The 20,564-nt window shown below is 47.1% G+C and overlaps 4 protein-coding genes across 6 annotated transcripts; 3 read left to right on the top strand and 1 right to left on the bottom strand.

Annotated features, from left to right (window-relative positions):
• Window positions 1-139: 139 nt before the first annotated feature.
• On the bottom strand, window positions 140-1,694 carry apoda.1 (apolipoprotein Da, duplicate 1). The gene is made up of 5 exons (XM_028978480.1): window positions 1,447-1,694; window positions 1,213-1,351; window positions 1,023-1,144; window positions 842-927; window positions 140-738 (listed from the first exon to the last, which is right to left on the bottom strand). Exons 2-5 carry the CDS (start codon window positions 1,342-1,344, stop codon window positions 506-508), a joined length of 573 nt encoding a protein of 190 aa, XP_028834313.1. The 5' UTR covers window positions 1,345-1,351; window positions 1,447-1,694; the 3' UTR covers window positions 140-505.
• A 1,961-nt stretch (window positions 1,695-3,655) lies between these two features.
• On the top strand, window positions 3,656-5,509 carry apoda.2 (apolipoprotein Da, duplicate 2). Its single transcript, XM_028975587.1, has 4 exons — window positions 3,656-3,829; window positions 3,909-4,027; window positions 4,119-4,207; window positions 5,274-5,509. Exons 1-4 carry the CDS (start codon window positions 3,701-3,703, stop codon window positions 5,507-5,509), a joined length of 573 nt encoding a protein of 190 aa, XP_028831420.1. The 5' UTR covers window positions 3,656-3,700.
• A 1,718-nt stretch (window positions 5,510-7,227) lies between these two features.
• Window positions 7,228-13,312, top strand: samd7 (sterile alpha motif domain containing 7). Of its 3 annotated transcripts, XM_028978470.1 has the most exons (9): window positions 7,238-7,607; window positions 9,858-9,965; window positions 10,137-10,260; window positions 10,577-10,701; window positions 10,841-10,922; window positions 11,002-11,693; window positions 11,771-11,892; window positions 12,619-12,729; window positions 12,822-13,312. In XM_028978470.1, exons 2-9 carry the CDS (start codon window positions 9,863-9,865, stop codon window positions 13,050-13,052), a joined length of 1,590 nt encoding a protein of 529 aa, XP_028834303.1. In that variant the 5' UTR covers window positions 7,238-7,607; window positions 9,858-9,862; the 3' UTR covers window positions 13,053-13,312. The 3 variants fall into 3 exon arrangements, with proteins under 3 accessions (XP_028834302.1, XP_028834300.1, XP_028834303.1); XM_028978469.1 differs by having other exon boundaries at window positions 7,228-7,607; window positions 9,858-10,260; window positions 11,798-11,892; XM_028978467.1 differs by having other exon boundaries at window positions 7,233-7,607; window positions 9,858-10,260.
• Window positions 13,313-13,574: 262 nt separating this feature from the next.
• Window positions 13,575-20,561, top strand: sec62 (SEC62 homolog, preprotein translocation factor). Its single transcript, XM_028978473.1, has 8 exons — window positions 13,575-13,661; window positions 15,941-16,049; window positions 17,067-17,172; window positions 17,254-17,440; window positions 17,638-17,733; window positions 17,806-17,866; window positions 17,954-18,073; window positions 18,753-20,561. Exons 1-8 carry the CDS (start codon window positions 13,626-13,628, stop codon window positions 19,229-19,231), a joined length of 1,194 nt encoding a protein of 397 aa, XP_028834306.1. The 5' UTR covers window positions 13,575-13,625; the 3' UTR covers window positions 19,232-20,561.
• The last annotated feature ends 3 nt before the right edge of the window (window positions 20,562-20,564 follow it).

Below are 20,564 nucleotides of genomic sequence, written 5' to 3'. Positions count from 1 at the left end.
AAGCTGAGGGCTGGCAGGGGGACCAATGAAATGTGCACCACGAGGTTGTAGTTCTAAATACTGGAACTGAACTTTGCTTTGGAGGTCATATATTCCATAAAATTTTAAATACTTCAGATGAATAATATTCATTGCAGTCCTTTTTTTTTTTTTTTTGTAACATTTATTTTTTTTAAAAAAAGAACCTCTTTATTTTGCATATCACAGGAGGATGACCTGTGAAATGTCTTGCTTTCTGGTGAAATGCCCCCCCATGTCTAGTGGATGTTTCTTAATTGTCTCAGAAACTCAAAAAAAAATTTCAATTTTCCGTCCAGGCTGTTTACAGTCTCCTTACTCCTGTTCAGATTGATAAAATGCTGCGCTTTTAATGCTTTACATGAAGCAGCTTCTCTTATGTGGTTTCAGTCAGTGCATATATCATGTACAGTAAATATATACAGATAATATATAGATTATCGCTCAACAAAATGATGGGGTTTTTGGTGGGGTTTTTGACCACCTCTCACTCCTTATCGCAGCCGGCCTGTCTGCTCATGATCATCCTGCTCACGTCGATGTTGCTGCTGGTGAAGACCTCCTTGGCGTGGTTGATGGTGGCCTCAGGCAGGGTTCTGGTGCGGCCCAGGATCCAGGCGAAGTCCACGTGGAAGAGCCGCAGGACGTCGGTGCAGGAGTAGACCAGGGCGGAGGTCTCGTAGTCGGTGGAGAGGATCCAGTACGGGGTGTAGGGCAGCACTGCAGGCCAGACGGTCAAATGAAGATCACATGCGTTTCCATGGAGACTGACTGTCCAAAACATCATTGAATAAACTAGCAGTAATCTTTAGCCACGTCTCACCATAAGAGAAGCTCACTCCCAGTTTGGCTGGTTGCTTCAGATCTTCTACCACTGCTGTCCCCTCAATAGTTTTAACTTCTCCTTTCCTTCAGTGCGGTAAAAACAGAAGGCAGTTTACGCCTCAATAATTGCATTATTGCACCCTACAAACTGGTCACTATTAAACGGCCCTCAAACGTACAGAAGTTCCGAGCTGAGAACTCGTACGGATCCATCGGGCTTCATGGTGAAGTTGGACTCGATGCACCTCCCTTTCTCAAACTGAGCCGGCAGCTTGGAGACCTCGAACCACCTCCCCATGTACTGCAACACAGAACCACGGTGAGCGGGCCGCCACACCATCCTCTGGATCCAGGGAGGGGGGTCCTTACCTTCTTCAAATTGAAGGCAGGTTGAACCTGGGGGTCCGGGCACGGCCCCCAGTGAGGGATCTGAGCCTGGACGAGGGGCAGGATGACGGACAGGAGAAGGGCGGGAGTGGCCTGCATGTTCGTGAGGGGCATCTTCAGCCTGTGGGGACAGACACTGTCACATTCACACACAAAAAACAAAGACAGAATCACACAGGACCAAACATTTTCTGTTTCCAAATGTGCAAATCTTACCTTGGTGGGATTCAGAATGTTCCACAAATCCCGGAACGCTGAGCTTTTATACCCAGAACTCGGTGCTCTGGGTCACGTTGCCGTGGAGCCGAGGGTCATGAACGGCGGCCTTTGTGACGGTGACTTTATTTCTGACATGAAGTGACTCATTAGAGAAATTGAAGTCATGGGGGACGTTCCACGGCACTTTTTTTAAGGGGTCTGCGCTGTTTTTGTTTGAGAACATGACAATTATTTTTCTTTTCTTCAGACTTGGACAATGCGAGACAACCTTGAAAGGAGACAACAGGACAATGAACTGGATTTGACTAGATATGCATGTGCCAGATAAATAATCGAGTCAACATCACTGGTAAAGAATTGATCTCAATTATAACACCTCTTCCGTTGGTTTTTACGGTCCAACTACGTGCCACATCAGCGTTTGAGGGTGGGCGTGTCTGCCACAAGGGGGGTACACGAGTTTCTCGCTCGTGACAACAGAGCCTGCAATACACACCAAGTAATAAACCAGTAATGGCCGACTGACAAACAATAAATGGAATAGATGGATCTGATTGGCCAGTGGTTTTTCTTTTTTTTTTTTTGTGATGGACCCACAATTCAGTCCTGCGCCACATGAGTTTCTGAACATCTTCTTCCAAGATATGGAAATCTGTTCTGCAATGAGTGCAATACGGCAGACTGCTGCTTCCACAAGGTTCAAACATGAGCCGAAATAGCTCAGCTGGGAGAGCGTTAGACTGAAGATCTAAAGGTCCCTGGTTCAATCCCTGTTGGACTGTGTACATGCAATTTTTAGGGCCAGTGGTGGCCTAGCGGTTAAGGAAGCGGCCCCGTAATCAGAAGGTTTCCGGTTCGAATCCCGATCCGCCAAGGTGCCACTGAGCAAAGCACCGTCCCCCCACACTGCTCCCCGGGTGCCTCCCCATGGCTGCCCACTGCTCAATCAAGGTGATGGAGGAAAAAAGCTTTACTCCTTTACCTTTACAGTTATACCGCATCGGTGGACTCTTTCTGAATGGCGTGTGACCTGGCACACCTTGTGTCACACAGGCCCCCTTATCACGTTACACAAGTGTGGTTACCTCGCGTGTCGCGCCGGGGTTTGACAACAGAGGGAGGAAAGCCGGGGCCTGCAGCACCTGTGCATACAGATATTCGGATATAAATACACACGGAGGGCGGAGGGCTGACGTGTGATCGGGCCAAGGATGGCAGGCCGTGGCTCACTGTTCTGCGATAAGCAGCATTTTCTCGAGAGCAACAGTGGGAGCGCACATGCACATTTCAAAAACAATTATTATGTATGCCATACATAATAATACCACCCAATAATGTCAACTTCATAAAATCTATAGTGTTAAGCGTGGTGGTGGTAGCTTAGCTGGTAACACACTCGCCTATGACCCAGAAGACCCAGGTTCAAATCCCACTTACTACCATTGTGTCCCTGAGCAAGACACTTAACCCTGAGTGTCTCCAGGGGGGGACTGTCCCTGTAACTACTGATTGTAAGTAACTCTGGATAAGGGTGTCTGGGAAATGCTGTAAATGTAAAGCATTAGTATGACATCAATGTCGTCCATCCTTCTGCTGCTTTGAAGCCAATTATCAGCGTTATTATCAACTTCACTTCTTCCTTTTCATTAAATTATAAAGATGAGCCATCGGTTTTGTACATTAGTGACAGACTCATGTCAGTGTTTGACTGAAGAAATCCCAATACACCAAGATACAGCACTGCGCTGTGGCATATGGGCACAGGTAATAAAATTAGTGTAATATTTATTGTGTATATGAGTTTTAACATTACCTACACATATTAAATAACATTTTATATTTGATTAAATTCACTCAAATTGTAGCATAATGTTTACCAGCTGGAAAATTTTTAATTGATATTTTTAAAATGAGGACACTTACAAAAAGCCTGTTGCATCACCTTGTTTTCATAACGGCTTTATCAGAAAAGGTTAGTAGTTTTTTAAGAAGTTAAATCCCCCCCCCAGAGGTTAAAGTGACAGGGTCAGCCGCTGGCCACTAATATCTGCTGCAACACCCACAGTTTCATAAGGTTTTCACAACACACCAGTCACGTTTCCTTTTATGGTCGCCTGGGGGCGTGGCTGAACAGCGAGAGGGAATTATAAATATGGAAAGCCCGGCCGTGGGGTTTCATCTTCAACCTGAAGTCCAGTACAGGTGAGAAAAGCTCTTCTTCTTACATTTCTTTAGTGACTCTATTTGGAAAATGGCAGCCATGCAGATTCCTCAGTTGCTGTGTCTGGCCGTCCTGTCGACTCTGGGGGTGAGCGCCCAGACCATACACCCCGGAAAATGCCCGGAACCTCCCGTCCAGCAGAACTTCGATGTTCCCCGGGTGAGTGCCTACTTCTTTTTTAGTATGGGCACCATTATAGATCACGGTTCCTTATTAATGTTTTTTTTGCTCTGTGCAGTACATGGGCAGGTGGCATGAAATTCAGAAGCTGCCTGCTTTCTTCCAAAAAGGCAAGTGCGCCCAGGCCACCTACACCCTGGGTGACGGAGTGGTGAAGGTGGTGAACGATGAGCTGCTGTGAGTCCCTCTCATCCGGCGCCATTACTGACCCATGAACCGCACCGGTCCTCCTGTTGAACCTGCCGCATGTTCTTCATCTCTCCCTCAGGTCTGATGGCACCATCAGCTCCATCGAGGGCACTGCCAAGCCTACAGATCCCAGCGAGCCTGCCAAGCTGGAGGTCACCTTCTTCCCAGGTAAAGATACAAGTCAGATGAAGCCAGGAAGAAGGGAAGGGGAGGTTTTACATATACTGTGTGTGTGTGTGTGTGTGTGTGTATGCACAGTAAAGGCCAAAAGTTTGGACACACCATCTCATTCAATGTGTTTTCTTTATTTTCATGACCATTTACGTTGGTAGATTATTTCTGAAGACATCAAAACTATGAATGAACACATGTGGAGTTCTGTACTTAACAACAAAATGTGAAATAAGTGAAAACATGTTTTATATTCTAGTTTCTTTGCTCTGATTACTGTTCTACACACTCTTGGCATTCTCTCGATGAGCTTCAAGAGGTCGTCAGTCTTGAAGGAGTTCCCAGAGGTGTTTAGCACTTGTTGGCCCCTTTGCCTTCACTCTGTGGTCCAGCTCACCCCAAACCCTCTCGACTGGGTTCAGGTCCGGTGACTGTGGAGTCCAGGTCTCCACTTTTTCTTAAGTACATAACTCCACATGTGTTCATTCATAGTTCTGATGCCTTCAGTGAGAATCTACCAACGTAAATGGTCATGAAAATAAAGAAAACACACTGAATGAGAAGGTGTCCAAACTTTTGGCCTGTACTGTATGAGCATATACAGTGGATATAAACAGTGTGCACCCCCAATCCCCCCCCATGAAAATAATTTTTTGTGATGTAAAAAGAAATGTAAAAACTTTTCCCACCTTTACTGTGACCTGTGCAATTTAATCTAAAAAGTGTGCACACACGTATTGGGGGTTCAGTGGTAGAATTCTCACCTGCCACGCGAGAGGCTTGGGGCCTTGGGGCAGTGGGGCAGTGGTGGCCTAGTGGTTAAGGAAGTGGCCCCGTAATAGAAAGGTTGCCAGTTCGACTCCCAAAGCGCCAAGGTGCCACTAAGCAAGGTACCGTCCCCACACACTGCTCCCCGGGCACCTATCATGGCCGCCCACTGCTCACCAAGGGTGACGGTTAAAAGCAGAGAAGCAATTTCCTTCAGGATTAATAAATACTTTGCACCCACCATGGGGACGGTGTTCCTTCTGACTGAGTCTTGATGCACGTCCCGCCATTTCAGGGGCTCCCGCTGGCAACTACTGGGTGCTGAAGACGGATTATGACAACTACACCTTGGTGTACGGCTGCAGCAACCTGGGCGGGGTCTACGCCAACTACGCCTGGATCCTGAGCCGCTCTCGCACCCTGCCGGAGGAAACGGTCGCCGAGCTGCGCGCCACCCTCACCTCCAGCGGCATCATCATCGACAAGCTGACCGACAGCGAGCAGACTGGCTGCGAGTCCATGCCCAAGTGATGGAGCGCTGTCTCATGAAATATATCTCAAAGCAATGCAGCAAGTCTCTTTACCAGTCTGTCTCTAAAATAATCATTTATAATATTTAATCATAACTCTGGCTGTGTTCATTCCTCATACATTTACATACATTTTACATTTATAACATTTACCAGATGCCCTTATCCAGTGCGCCTTATATCAGCAGTGACAGGGACAGTCCCCCTGGAGACGCTCTGGGTTATGCCACGCTATAACCCCCCATAATATGGTAATATGGGGTATTAAGTGTAATTTTCAGATGACTAACTATTCTTGACAGTAACAGTAATATTTGAATAAAGGGTTCAAATGTCGAAAATTTCGATATTGTATTCGGATGGAAGATGAACAAGTGGGGTCAACGGGATGAAAATGGTTCTTACCATTAAGTGTGGTAGTAGCCTAGTGGGTAACACACTCACCTATGAACCAGAAGTCCCAGGTTCAAATCCCACTTACTACCATTGTGTCCCTGAGCAAGACACTTAACCCTGAGTGTCTCCAGGGGGGGACTGTCCCTGTAACTACTAATTGTAAGTCGCTCTGGAGAAGGGCGTCTGATAAATGCTGTAAATGTAAATGATCCATCGTGATCTAAATAAAATGCAAGTATGCTTTTACCATACCTTGTCTACAATATATTCTTGAGTTGGATTTATTCTGTTGTGCACTATTTGTGTAATCCATGATGACGTTTTTTCTTCATCACATATTATTATTTGAATCCTACCACAAGTAAACCTATACGTAATCTGTTTGTTTGGTGCTCGTTTAAGACATCACAGCAGTCAGTCACGTCCATACAGACATAGAGTATCGGTATCAGACCAAAGGTAGGGTTTTTAAAAATTTTAAAAAGTCATTCTCACATTTAAAAAGGGGATTTAATATTTAATGTGTCTGCTTTAGCATTTTGATTATTTCTTCATTTCAGAATAGAAAACAATTGAATATAAAATGTCTTCAGCTTCATATTTGCATAAATAAAGCAACGGTATGGCGGGGCACTTATCAATTTATTGAATTAATAACTTGCATTTACTGAATTATGAAGAATCAGTAAAGCACATTGTTACAGTGGTAATACATGTGATTTATATTAAAAAGCATACTGTTATTCATTTAAAAGCTGACTCATAATAAGATAATTAAGGTGTACGTGACACCAATGAAGTTACAGATTTGTTGGTGCCGTCAGGATCAGTATTAACAGCGTGGCCCGGCAGGAGGTGACTGCTGCATTTGTCTGAACAAAATACGTCTGATGGCGGTCAAAACAAGCCAGCCGCATGCCCACACCTAGCGTTAGACTAAATCCACTCATCCCTCAGATTTAAAAATATATCATTCTGGGAATGGTAGGCCATTCTGCAGGTGGTAAGCACAAACTGCCGGATTAAGGAGTCTGAGAAGATGATCCTCAGCAACACATTAAGTGGGATATTTAACAAATAACCAGCTCGAAGTTACAGATTAGGCCAGATAGTCCATTAAAAAGAAACAAAAAATGGAAAGAAAAAAAAAAAAAAGGAGAAATATTACTTCACAGAAAACATGAAAGGAGCTTCCCCGACGTTCAACAGAAGCCCTTTACTGCCGTCTGAAATGGAAGCAAAGCATTTAGGTGTCTTACCCACGGCCTTAAAGTGCTAACTAGGGATTACTGAGGTAAATGTTGAAAGAGGTTTAGGCTCCATGCTTAGGCAGTGCTCTTAATTACATTTCAGAGCAGGGTCCGGTGCGCTCGGTTGATCGCTGTGATGTCAGGAAAGGGAGGGCTTAGCCCAGGAGATAAAGCCAGCTCCTGGAGATAAAATGAATCTGTATTTAACGGTCTGTTTTAGTTAAGGCAGTTAGTTGGCACGGGGGCCTGTGAGGGGCTGCTGCTTGGCTCGGTGTCTCCGTGGGGTGGAAGCTGCAGGCCGGTCAGGCCTCTGGTGTTGTCGGGGGGGAGGCTGCGTTTCTTTGCTTTTACTCGTTGATTTGGTTTTGATTTGTTGCCGTCGCAATTTTGTTCGGAAGTGCATTTACTTTACCCGAAGACACGCCCACACGTCCTCAGACACGTGATTCAGAGGTGAGTGATGATTCACACTTTATCTAACATATACGTTTTATTTTAAATATTTTATTGAAATATTTTTGAGTCACTGTTGCATTGTGTTTAGGCCTTGAATTTCACAATGACATATTAATTACATCAACATTATTGATTTGCCAACACAATGACGCTTTTAATTAGAACTTATAAAAATCCTGAATTCTGTTCTGTTTTTGCAGTAACATGATAATCTATCCATTTATACAGTTGTTTAATCACTTAATCTGTCTTCCAAGTAAGTGTTCCGTAAAATGAAGAAATAAATTCATATTCACCAGTATAGAAATATTTATTCCTTTCTGCTGGAAATAATTTGTGCATTTACAATGCTTTAGATGACAAATTGAGAGATTTTTACAAGTACATATCAGGTAATTAAACAGAACATATACATGTCCTGTATAATATGACCTACCGAAGACTTGATGTAAGACTTGATGTAAGTCGTCAGCAATTTTCCCTTAATTCAGTTCTTTAATGAGATTAGCGAGCTGCAAATCCATCCACTCCAAGCCTGGGACTTAGACAGTGTACGGCTTCACTTGTCACATGTCTGCCAAAACTCCAACGGCTGTGGAAACTTGCCAGACGGATTGGCCGCGGTGAGTCAGGTCTCACTGTGGAGCCTTCAGCTTGTCACTGCGCTCCGTGACTAAAGATGATCCGTTCCGTAATACATGCCATGTACCTTATGCTATGCTTTTTTTCTGTGCTTTGCATAATGGAAAAATCTTAACTAGTACTAACTAAAACATAACTAAAATAAGTGAAGCTAAATTCGTAGAAAACGATTAATCTGCATATTTAAATCCAGTACAAAAAAATATATTGGGTTAAATATTTAGTGGTATATGAAGGATCACTATATCATACAAACAGCACTTTGAGCTACCATATAAATGAGCACATGTATGAAAGGGTTCACAGAAAAATATGAAGTAGGTTGACTAGTACCCAGGTCCTCACACAAACAGTAAAAATTGTTAACTGTATTTTTTTGAAGCAAAACATTTTCTACACAAACATCTAATCAAGTTCTAACAGAATAATTAGAATCAGGTGCTGTAAATATGTCAAACTTTACATTGAATTTAATAATAGTTCCTAATTCCATATAATGATTAAATTGTAGTGTTTAACAAGGAAAAGAAAATTGGCCCAATAATTGGTCCCTGTGGGATTCCATATTTAAGGAATATTTTTGTTTGCCAAGTTCGCAGGCAATTTGTGGGTGTGTGTGTGTCAGTCCAATATCTGTGTACGATGTATGTCTTTCCATATGTTGTTATGGGGAGCTACATGTGCCATTTTTTGTGTAAACCGATTGGATCCCAGTCCAGCTTTATCCACAAGGTGTTTCTGGGACATCTCTGGGGCTAATGGAGGCTAATAGGATTAACACTTGGGGTGTATTGTCCAGTGTGCTTACAGGCAAGGTTTGCTGAGGGTAAAACTCTAAACTCGGGGATTACCTCCAACACATCCTGTTAAAGTGCTGTATAGTCAGGACTTAGCTAATTGGATCCTGGGGGAAGTGGGGGCTCTGGAGGTGGGCCCAGGGTTGGCCGACTGCAGCCCTGGACACACGCAGGTCAGCAGATGTTCCAGGCAGACTGCAGGACTAACAGAGGGATTACAGGCCCCAGATTAGATGGGTTCCTGAGGGAACTTTAGGCATCAGGGCAAATCGCATCGCCTCATACGATGGAAGGGGGAGGGCAAGAATAAATTTGTCTCAAGATGAAATCCATCCAACATAATTTCACGTCATCTTCATTTCAGGAAGATATATGTGTCAGTGAAGTGCATGTTTGCCACTGACATACTTTTAAATATTTTAAGTGAGTGTTGCTGGAACTCAAGCCTGAGCAGAAGAGCAGACATGATCTTCTCTGCATTGGCACAACTAGTCAAAATAAAATGCGTAAAACACTGACACCATTGACAGGAGACACTAGAAGACACTGTGAGTCCACCCTGAAGGACGTGAAATGTGTTGCAGAAAGGAAAACAGGCTGGAGAGTAAAACGAAAAACGTTCACATCTGAAAAACACCAGTTATGGAACACTGAATGAATGTTTTAACTAACTTCTGGTACGGAGGTACTTGGCTGAGGTTCTGATTGTGACATAAGACCTTATTTTGGCCTGTTCTAAAAAAGAGCCGGCGCACTAGAAAGCACAAGACGTCCTGACCGTGTGTGTGTGTGTGTGTGCGTGCCACAGGTGTCATGACTCCCCGTGAGCAGCTGAGGAAGATGACGGCTCTGGGAGAACAAGGCAGTCTGGAGGAGAAGCACTGGTACCGGCTGGTCAACGGGATGTCGGCCGGGGGTAAGAGGAGGAATATGACTTATTTTCACATTGAACAGCTTGGCCATCTACCTACGGGCGGAGAACGCGGTGACACGGGCGGTGACACGGGCGGTGCCGCGTGCGCGGCACGGTCAGCGCGGGGTCAGTTTGCCTCCCGTCAAATGATTAGCGTTGGTTTATTCGTGGCAGAGCTCAGGCAGAGGCAGGAGCTGATGATGAGGAACCAGATGGCCATGGCTCCCCAGATCCTGGCCCAGGGGCAGCAGAGGCTGCAGGGAGTTCCGGCCCAGTTCGAGCCCCGCTTCATGGAAAGGTGAGGGAGTGCGGTTACTTTACATCTTTATAACACTGAAGTTGGTCAAAATGGTCTAAAAGCGTAAAACGTTGAAGGAAACGTTAGGAAACAACAGGCAAAGTTGCAAATTGAATAAAAATGAGATTTCCTTTACAGTTTTGCATCTGTATGTCTCTGTGCATAAACATAAACAAATCAGATTTGCTATAAAAAAAAGGACGTTTGCATAAATTCAGAAGAAGTGCATGTTTCTGCATGTTATTCATGTATTGCTGCACGCTTCTAAGTTCCTGGATGCCAACTCGGGGTCCCAACTCTTCATTTCCGCCCCCAGGGAGCTGGTGCCTCCACCAGAGATGGTTTCTTCAGATGCCCGGCAGATGCACATGGGTGCTCACCTGGGCCCGCCCCTTCCGCCCCACTCCAACGTCATTCCCGGTCGAGGTTTTCCTGGGGCAGGTGAGCCTCGCACGTTACATTTTTATTACCGACGTATTAGTAATGAGTTATTAGTTTAGAAGTCTATTTAAAGAAGATCCGGGACAAAGCAAACAAAGCGTCAAGATTCTGCCCTCTGTTTCCATCCATTAACCGCCAGCGGGCTACAGCTTCCTGCCGTCAGAGCCCATGGAGACGGTTGCCCGGCGACAAGAGCTGATTCACAAGCAGAACATAGCCAGGTAAAGCAGAGCAGATGTGACCAGCACTGCTGTTTTGCCCCGGCAACAATCTCTGTTTTTATACCCCCTTCACATTTAGAATGGAGATGAATGCCATCCTGCACCAGAAGGAGCTTGAGAACGCCCAGCAGAAGGGCCTCATGGGGATGGACAATCCCATGATGTACCCGGGGATTCAGTCCAGCCCCATGGGATTCCAAAGGCGCCAGCGCCTGCCAGACGGACATGACGTGTTCGTCCACCGCACCACACTGGAGGACCTTCAGGCCAACAGCCTGCTGATGTCTGCCAGCCCCTATCCGCCAATCAGCAGCCTGCAGAGAGAGCGGGGGAGGCGGCCTGGCAGGAGGGCGGCCAATCACAAGAACGCAGATAGCACTGCCCCGGGTTCGAAGGCTCAGGCAGAAGAGAAGAACGTCGAGCAGAGCCCCGGAGGAGCTTCTGGAGAGGAGAAGGATGCGGACGGGAAGGGCGACCTGGGCGGGGAGGGTCCCGTCAGCAAAACGCACTCGGCAAAGATGGACACGGAGCTGCTGTCCGGCAGCGGCCGGAAGAGCTACAAGGAGGGCGAGCACGGGCTGCGCAAGGCCTGCGTCCGGAGCCAAGATGGCTGCCCGGACGGCACCAACTGCAGCTCCGGCGCCAGCGACAAGGACGCGGCCAATCCCTGCTCCGCTTTCCACGAAAAGATGATGTACCCGTCTGCGGCCGGGCCCTTCTCCGGCCTGCCCTACATGATCCCGGTTCCGGGAAATGGTCTTCTGCCTCCCGGTGAGAGAAAGGACCTGCTTTCTGAGGCCCGGTTTTATTACTGTATTACTGACACATTTATACTCATTTATACTAAGGTCCCCATAACCTTTTTCTCAATGGAGAGGAGATGTCATCCCTTGAAGATATCAGGAAGTGGACCGTAGAGGACGTCTACAACTTCATTAACGACGTAACAAGTTGCTCTGAATATGCACAGGTAGCAAAATGATCTCTCCCATCAGTCATGAAACTCCTTTATTTAACACCAGCTGTAATGCTGGTTGTGGGTGGTAGTGGCCTACTGGGTAACACCCTCGCCTATGAACAAGAAGAGCACAAAGACCCAGGTTCAAACCCCACTTACTACCATTGTGTCCCTGAGCACTCTGTCCCTGTCACTACTGACTGTAATGCGCTCTGGATAAGGGTGTCTGGTAAATGTCACCATCTAATACACAGAAAAACTTCAAAAAAACATTTTCTAAATGGCACTAAATCTACACGCACACTAGCTCCTTTAAAACTCTGCATATAGAACGAGTCCAAACGGGACATGGACAGGATTGTGGGTCTGTCACTTTTTGTTGCTCGTGGCAGAAAGTGTTTCAGCTGCATGCCTCATGTATGAAAGGTGCTATATGGTGGGCAGTGGTGGCCCTAGTGAGTAAGGAAGCGAACCCGTAATCAAAAGGTTGTACGTGTAGCATTTTACGGAGCGTTTTAAAAGGGTGGCAGTAGCCTAGTGGGCAACACACTCGCCTATGAACCAGAAGGCCCAGGTTCAAATCCCACTTACTACCATCGTGTCCCTGAGCAAGACATTTAACCCTGAGTGTCTCCAGGGGGGGAATTTCCCTGTCACTACTGACTGTAAGTTGCTCTGGATAAGGGCGTCTGATAAATGCTGTAAATGTAAACCGTGTCGGTCTTGTTATTTTTACAGACATTCAAAGACCATATGATAGATGGCGAGACTTTACCCCTCATCACCGAGGAACATCTTCTGGACACATTTGGTCTGAAACTGGGCCCAGCACTCAAAATACGATCACAGGTAAATCCTATACGCCCCACAAACCTCCTGAAGAATGCCAGGAAACCGGGTCTCTCTCCACTGACCCCCGTGCCTGTTCGGCCACCCTGCAGGTGTCGCGGCGACTGGGCAGCATGTTCTACATGATGAACATGCACCTTTCGGCATCGGCGGCGCAGCCCCCGTCCGAAAAGGCAGGGGACCGCTCTTCAGAAGTCAGTTCGCCTCTCAACAGCGTGGAGCTTCTGGGGAGTCCATGCACCAGAGATGCGGAGGGGCTAAAACCCGCAGAGCCCACTCTCGAGGCCGAAAACCCCCCAACGCCCACGAGTGAGACGGCCTAACGATGAGGATTCGCACTCCCCTGTTTATACCCCTGTATTTGCTCTTTTTTACATTCATGAAAAGCAGAGTCTGCTTAATTTACTTGAAAAATTCTATGTAGGAAATATGTATTTTTTTATATCTAAATGCAGAATAATTATATTTTTTAGTTGTTTTGTTTTTTTGTTTTTACAGTTTTTGTTTTTACTACAGTTTTTACTTCAGTGTCTAGAACATTACTGTGCACTGTTTTAAATAAAGGTTCCTAATTTCTGTTTCATCTGTAAATTTGACCAATGCAATCTCAACAGTAGGGATATTTCTAGCTAGATATAGAGGCCTCTTTAATTATTCTGAAATTTACGAAAATTTATAGCTGTCGAATCAAATATTTCAGATAAATAGGTTAACTAAATAACATCAATGAAAAATCTGCTCAAATAAATATTTTGGGGGCACTCTGAAAACGCGTCGCAACTAAAAAGCAACAGGACTGCGAGGCGAGATCTCGCGTTGAAATCTCGCGATGCTTCCTCCGCCCGCGACTACGACGCTCTGGTTACCACGTCAGGCGAAGGCTGAGCGCTGCAATCATGGCGGAGCGCAGGCGGCACAAGAAGCGGATCCAGGTACCTTCCCCGCGTCGAGCCGCGGCCCGGGCGGTCGCACCGCCCGCTCGTTTTCCTCTCGAACGTCGAGCTTTGCGCAGAAACGCCGGAGGCGCGTTTTGTGCGGGCGTCGTGTCCGAAGGTGGCCAGGATGTGGCCAGCGCGGCCAGTCCTGGTCCCCCCAATTCCCAGTAGTTTCGTGCCTCCCGGCCTGGGCCGCGTAACCGGCGCGGTACCGGCCGGCTCCCTCGCCGCTGTCGCTCGTTAGCCTGCGGGCTAACTCCGCTGCTAGCGTCGGCCGGCGGCGCGTATTAACCGCGGCGGGGATGTCGGGGTGCTGCCTGGACGCCACCCCCACAGAGCGGTCCGGAGGAAACACGTCAACAGGGACATGCAGGTGACAGTCACGTTTCTTATCCAGGGCGACATGCTATCGGCAGTGACGGTGTCTTGCTCGGGGACACGGTGGCAGTAATTGGGGTTCGAACCCGGGACTTGTGGTTCGTAGGCCACACCCACCAGGTAAATGACGGCCAAATTCACGCCACGCCACGCTCGGGTAAAAGGCGGCCCAGGTCGAAGTAGATGTTCTCCTTTACATGTACACTACAGGCCAAGGGTTTGGACACATCTTCTCATCCAGTGCGTTTTCTTTATTTTCATGACCATTTACGTTGGTAGATTCTCACCGAAGGCATCAAAACTGAATCTATATATATTCTATATGAATATATATATATTCTAGTTTTACATTTACTGCATTTGGCAGACGGCCTTATCCTTACAACGTGCTTTCAAGTAACCATTGATGAGATCAATTCCGGTTCACTAGGACCCCAACTATGAATACATCTTTTTATTCACTCTGTTTCTTTGCTCTGATTACTGCTTTGAACACTCTTGCCATTCTCTCGATGAGCTTCAAGAGGTCGTCACCTGAAATGCTTTTCCAACAGTCTTGAAGGAGTTCCCAGAGGTGTTTAGCAGCTCACCCCAAACCATCTGGATTGGGTTCAGGTCCGGTGACTGTGGAGGCCAGGTCTCCACTTTTTGTTAAGTACAAAAATCATTCATAGTTTTGATGCCTTCAGTGAGAATCTACCAATGTAAATGGTCATGAAAATAAAGAAAACAATGTGTGTCCAAACTTGCATGTCTTACGGCTTGTAAGGGACCGGGACACCATAGTCGTAAGTGGGGTTTACACCAACCTACTTTAGGAGTAAGAAACTCGCTGCACCCCATGTCATATTAATGCAGTAGTAAAGGAGCAGAAACCTTATTAAAAATCTGCTCAATGCTCTGCGTTTCTGTTCAGTTGTATCAGGCTACGGCTGCACAATTAAGTCCATTTTTGTCAATTGTTCAATGAAGTGAACAAGGTTTTCCAGCCTGTCAACATTTGGCTTAAGAGATGACCAAAGGCAGGTCACTATGAAAATACTTAATTTTTTAAATATTTAATATGAAAGATGAACATCCATTTACCTGCTTATTTGGGGGGGAAAAAAAACAACTATGGACTGGACTGGTCCATAACCAGAGGCATTTTGTATAGATTTGTCAAGAACTGTAGACAATGAGCTAACTATACAACATACTGGGTCGTCAGTACAGAAGCTGTGACCTTCCTGTGGGGTCGGGGTGGGAAGACACACGTTCTGGTACAACGTACAGGAGGATAAAATAAAACCGTACTTGGGAAATGTTACGCATTGCTTCTTCATTTGCTCGTTATTACAGTAACAAGCGGTGCAAAACGCCCAGTGAGCTGGGAACCGCGTTAAATGTGACGGTTAAATGTGACGGTTCACGCATGCTGAGGGGCTGAGCGCGACATCTAGTGTATGAGCATTTTCGACCCCAAATGAGGGACCCTTCAGCCGCGCACGTCTCCCTACGTCACAACTCGAGGTCGCCGCTCGGTCTATGCTCGTGGTGGTTGGTCATTTAAATGTAAATATCGCCAACGATCATCTCAATTTAATCGTGGCGGCCAAAATCGTGATTACAAATCGATTAATCGCGCAGCCCTATGTCAGGCGTTAATAATAATTAAAAAAAAAAAAAAAAGTAATTTCTCCTCCTTTCTTGCATTTATAATTCCAGATTTCTATTAGAAAGTTAACGTGGATGTAGCTATTGCACAGAAAAGGTAGCGACCTCGCACCTTGTGGTTTATTAATTGCTGCATCTTATCAGATATGTTCAGTCTTGTGTATAGACTTTATGACGAGGATAAAACCGACTCGCCTCTGTTGATCCGGGTCTGTCGCCACTCTCTCTTGTTTATCTCAAAGGAGGTCAGTGAGCCAACCAAGGAGGAGAAGGCGGTGGCCAAGCACCTGCGCTTCAACTGCCCAACCAAGTCCACCAACATGATGGGCCATCGGGTGGATTACTTCACTGGTGAGTGCGAGCACGGGGCCGCTTAACCCGGCGGAGGTTGGTGATATGGAGGCCAAGACGCCTCTGATGTCCTCAGAAAAGGACTCCAATCACTAGATCCCTTTATTTGGTTCAATCGCACGTTTTTCCACGTTCGCACTACATCCCGTTACGCGTATTGCTAAGCGATAGCCAGCATGGCGCTAGTATCGCATGGAGGGATCTTTACTTTACTTTACTTAGCTTTTATCCAAAGCGACTTACAAGAGGACGTCACCAGCCATTCTCATTCAGTTTCTATAGATTTTGAGTTGCAAAACTAAGAGCCCTTAGTGTGTGTTTTGTGTGTGTGTGTGTGTGTGTGTGAGTGTGTGTGTGTGGTGTTAGACTCGTTTGAAATACTTTTTGAACAAGTGGATTTTCAGCTGCTTCTTAAAGGTGGTGGTGGTCTCGGCTAGTCGAATGGAGCAGGACAAGTTGTCCCACCAGCCAGGGACAACATAGGAGAACAGAGTCGATTGGGATCGGAGACCCCGTGAAGAGGGGAAATTTAGTCTTGTTTCGTGTGCAGATCTGAGAGGGCGTGCAGGAGTGTAGCTGGCTAGTAGTGTGTTGGTGTAAGAGGGGGAACTTCCATTTACAGCCCTGCAGGCAATTAAACGTTAATTCGCCGTGTTCCGCGGCTGCTGGCGACAGCTGCAGTGCCGGTGTTTCCAGCCTTGATCCTCACTCATACGCCTTGTTTTGCACACTCCTGTACAGGTTTGTATTTATTAGCTGCTCATTTTGCGTTATGTGCATCTTCTTTTGATGTTACTATGGAATTTTGCACTGGGGGGGCGGTGGGCGGGGCCTCAATTTCTTTAACCGTGCGAAATAACACGTGGAGTTCAATGCAGTGCGGACGTATATTTGTTATATTGTCTCACAAGTAAACCGCATGTCAGTCAGACGGTTTGAAGAACAGAGCAGGGTTCACGTCACCTTGTGGTTTCATTCTTCTTGCGTCTCCCCTCCATGTTCACGCTCGAACCTCAGCCTCCAAAGCGGTCGACTGCCTCCTCGATTCCAAGTGGGCCAAAGCGAAGAAGGGCGAGGAGGCCGTGTTCACCAGCAGAGACTCGGCGGTGGACTACTGCAACAGGTGGGGTGGAGACCAGGTGGGCACGCTGGGAATTGCGAAGGGCGCCGTTCCTGAACCTCTTCCCTTCTGGTCCCGGCACAGGCTGCTGAAGAAGCAGTTCTTCCACCGCGCCCTGAAAGTCATGAAGAAACGTCCGGAGAAGGAGCTGAAGAAGGAAAAGAAGGAGGAGAAGGAGAAGGCAAAAAGCGACAGCAGCAAGGAGGAGGAGAAAAAGGGGAAGAAAGAGAAGAAGAGGGACACCGAAGGAGATTCCAAAAAAGAAAAGAACGTACGTCTTCCTCGAGTAGAGTGCAGAATATTTCTGGTTTTGACGGAAATGAAACGATTTATTGAAAACACGCCTTGTTGCTGTATTGTGAAGTGACGAATTTGTGTTGCGACGGTTGGAATATTTCGCCGATTAGTTTGAGGGCCATGAACGTTTTTGAAGCTCATCCAAAATGTGTTTCTGCCCGCGTGTCCCAGGACGACAGCCCTGGGTCGCCGAAGAAGAAGAAAGACGCGAAGAAGAAGTTTAAGCTGGAACCGCACGAGGACCAGCTGTTTTTGGACGGGAACGAGGTGAGAAACCCGATAACGGCCTCCTGAGCGGGCACCCGTAGCAGAGAATGATCTCCCGTTCCTCTCCTTCAGGTCTACGTGTGGATTTATGACCCCGTGCATTTCAAAACGTTCGCTATGGGACTGATTCTGGGTAGGACATGTCCGTTCTACGCCAAGCCTTAATATGTTCTTCAGGAAGGGCCAAGAGTGACCGTCTTGGCCACTGCGTGTGTTTCAGTGATCGCCGTGATCGCCGCCACCCTGTTCCCCCTGTGGCCGGCTGAGATGCGAGTGGGCGTGTACTACCTGAGCGTCGCGGCGGGCTGCTTTGTGGCCAGCATCCTCCTCCTCGCTGTTGGTAAGTGCCGCTGAAGACCAATTTCCCATTTTTTCGTGAGCGTGAGGGGCCGATGCAAAATAAAATTTTCATAAAAACAAATACTGGTAGACACTTGGACATTGTAACGTTGTGGAAGTAGATCGTTCACACGTTTCAACCCTGCTCATGCCAAGTCATAATAATTCTAGCAAAAGATGATTCGTTGTGCATATCTTCACTATTTTATACATTAAGCATACTTCATTTTTAAGTGTTTGCATTTTTATCGTTACAAAGAAGTGAAAGTGAAGTGATTGTCGTTGTGAAACACTGTAGCACAGCACACGGTGACACAACGAAATGTGTCCTCTGTATTTAACCATCACCCTGAGTGAGCAGTGGGCACCATGACAGGCGCCCGGGGAGCAGTGTGTGGAGACGGTGCTTTGCTCAGTGGCGCCTTGGCGGATCGGGATTCGAACCGGCAACCTTCTGATTACGGGGCCGCTTCCTTAACCGCTAGGCCACCACTGCCCCCGGGTAAAAGTGTTATAGACACTTGTGTATAGACCTTCTGTTTCAACGTGAAGTGACAGTGGTTGTTTTGGTCATAGTGAAACACTGACGGTACCTGGCTCACGTACAAACGTACAAGCAACGAATCACAAGGAACAGGATGGGTACTGTAGACCCTAATTCGCGGTCTTCCTCCTTCCAGCCCGCTGCATCCTGTTTCTGATCATCTGGCTGGTGACCGGCGGAAGGCATCACTTCTGGTTCCTGCCCAACCTGACCGCGGACGTGGGCTTCATCGACTCGTTCCGCCCGCTCTACACCCACGAGTACAAGGGTCCACGCAGCAGCAAGAAGAGCGACGGCAAACCCACGGACGCCACCAAGGCCCAGAAGTCCGACAGCGAGGAGAAGTCTGACGGCGAGAAGAAGGACGGCGATGGGGAGGAGGACGACGAGGAGAGCAAGGAGGCGGAGCCATCGGAAAGTGCCACGGCCGAGGGGTCCGTGGCGGACCGGTACTCAGACACTGACAGTGACCGGCGAGAGGACGAAGGATCGCAGCACAGCAACGGCAACGACTTTGAGATGATCACCCGCGAGGAGCTGGATCAGCATACGGAGGAGGAGCAGGAGGAGGAGGAGGAGGAGCATGAGGCCACGCCTTCCACCGTTAAAACATAAACATGTCGCCTCTCATAAAAAAACAAAAAACAAAAACATGCCCACGCGCTCCACCAGGACCTGCCACAGTGCTTCTGTGACGTTGAGGAGGGGCTCCCATCTCTGTGCCGGCTTCCGATCTTCCAGAAGAATCCAGATCCCATTTCTTATCATCGCAGAGACGGAAGACGCGCCACGACAATGGAAATTTGAAAGAAAACAACGATCTGAAACCGCGTTTTTACCGTCGCCCTGAATTTCCCCGTATTTCCGGTGAAGGTACAGATTCTGAGCGGAGCGTAACGTTCAAGATGTTTCCTCATCGCTCTGTATATATATTTCATCTGGTGGTCGATTGTGGGGTTTCTTCTGTCTGTCCTGTCCATTTTCTAACATGAATTCCCACGTTGGACCAACTTGACCAACTTCCTTTTTTTTTTTTTTTTTTTATTGTTTTTTGTTCACGACTCTACAGCGCAGACCTCCAACAGCCAGTTCACAGCCAGAATCGGCCCTGAGCCCACACGTCGCGCCACACTCGTGCCAAAAAACCGCGCTTTCATGCCACCCGTTCTGTATTTGTGGGAGAAGGGACAGCTTCGTGGAATTCGGGCCGTCCTGCAGGTTCTCCGTCGGTTCCTCGCGTTCCTGGCTTCCCAGGGCACCTGACCGCAACCGAGTGGGTTTGCGGTCCAGCATGGCTGACCAGCGGGTGTCCCATTTCCACAAAGCTGCGGTCCAGTCCTGTCCCTCGTTTGGGCTGCGTCCCTTTCGCCAGAGATTTCTTTTATGCTGGATCTTCCTTTACTTGTCCCGTAGTGAAGATGATATTGAATTAACTACAAATGTATCATTTATATTTGAAAGAATGAATATATCCGATATATTTATAGCAATCAGTTCAATCGTTAAATATGGGCTGACCCCGCCTCCTTTCAGATTTTGTTACAGATTATAAGATATTAGTCTCATGATTGTGAAAACGACAGGCGTGGCCTGTTTTCTGGCTAGAAGTCTCCTTTATTCGCTCATAAATCAGCGAGTCCGGTGAGAGGAGCTGCACTGCGGTCGTACCGCGACTTCGTGGAGACCGCGCGTCCTCGCTTGTCGGCAGAACCTGTCCAGAGTTCTGAGTGTTGTGTTATGTAGTACTATTACATGCTGCTTCTCACTTCCCTTTTTTTAAAAAAATGAAAACGCGCGCTCTCTCTCTCTCTCTCTCTCTCGTCCACGTGTGGACGGACGCCGCGAGGACGCCCTCCTGCAATAGAAGTATAATTTAAACAGTCGTCTGTCCTTAAAAGTATATCTGTATCCTTTTCATTGCAATTAAAAAAAAAAAATCTAGAAAGCT

The sequence above is a fragment of the Denticeps clupeoides genome, chromosome 4 (genome assembly GCF_900700375.1).
Source record: "Denticeps clupeoides chromosome 4, fDenClu1.1, whole genome shotgun sequence".
NCBI lineage: Eukaryota > Metazoa > Chordata > Actinopteri > Clupeiformes > Denticipitidae > Denticeps > Denticeps clupeoides.
Note: the sequence above shows the minus strand (reverse complement) of the source record. Positions and strands in the feature narration are given on the sequence as shown.

Excerpts from the sequence above, each read along its gene's own strand:
- apoda.1 (XM_028978480.1), bottom strand. The coding sequence starts at position 1,344 with ATGCCCCTCACGAACATGCAGGCCACTCCCGCCCTTCTCCTGTCCGTC. Across the intron at positions 1,145-1,212 it reads CTGCCTTCAATTTGAAGAAG|TACATGGGGAGGTGGTTCGA; the intron begins GTAAGGACCCCC and ends TCTGTGTTGCAG. Across the intron at positions 928-1,022 it reads GTTCTCAGCTCGGAACTTCT|GAAAGGAGAAGTTAAAACTA; the intron begins GTACGTTTGAGG and ends ACCGCACTGAAG.
- samd7 (XM_028978467.1), top strand. The coding sequence starts at position 9,863 with ATGACTCCCCGTGAGCAGCTGAGGAAGATGACGGCTCTGGGAGAACAA. Across the intron at positions 11,694-11,770 it reads AAATGGTCTTCTGCCTCCCG|GTCCCCATAACCTTTTTCTC; the intron begins GTGAGAGAAAGG and ends ATTTATACTAAG. Across the intron at positions 11,893-12,618 it reads GTTGCTCTGAATATGCACAG|ACATTCAAAGACCATATGAT; the intron begins GTAGCAAAATGA and ends TTATTTTTACAG.
- apoda.2 (XM_028975587.1), top strand. The coding sequence starts at position 3,701 with ATGGCAGCCATGCAGATTCCTCAGTTGCTGTGTCTGGCCGTCCTGTCG. Across the intron at positions 3,830-3,908 it reads AGAACTTCGATGTTCCCCGG|TACATGGGCAGGTGGCATGA; the intron begins GTGAGTGCCTAC and ends TGCTCTGTGCAG. Across the intron at positions 4,028-4,118 it reads GTGGTGAACGATGAGCTGCT|GTCTGATGGCACCATCAGCT; the intron begins GTGAGTCCCTCT and ends TCTCTCCCTCAG.
- sec62 (XM_028978473.1), top strand. The coding sequence starts at position 13,626 with ATGGCGGAGCGCAGGCGGCACAAGAAGCGGATCCAG. Across the intron at positions 16,050-17,066 it reads TCGGGTGGATTACTTCACTG|CCTCCAAAGCGGTCGACTGC; the intron begins GTGAGTGCGAGC and ends CTCGAACCTCAG. Across the intron at positions 17,734-17,805 it reads TGTTTTTGGACGGGAACGAG|GTCTACGTGTGGATTTATGA; the intron begins GTGAGAAACCCG and ends CCTCTCCTTCAG.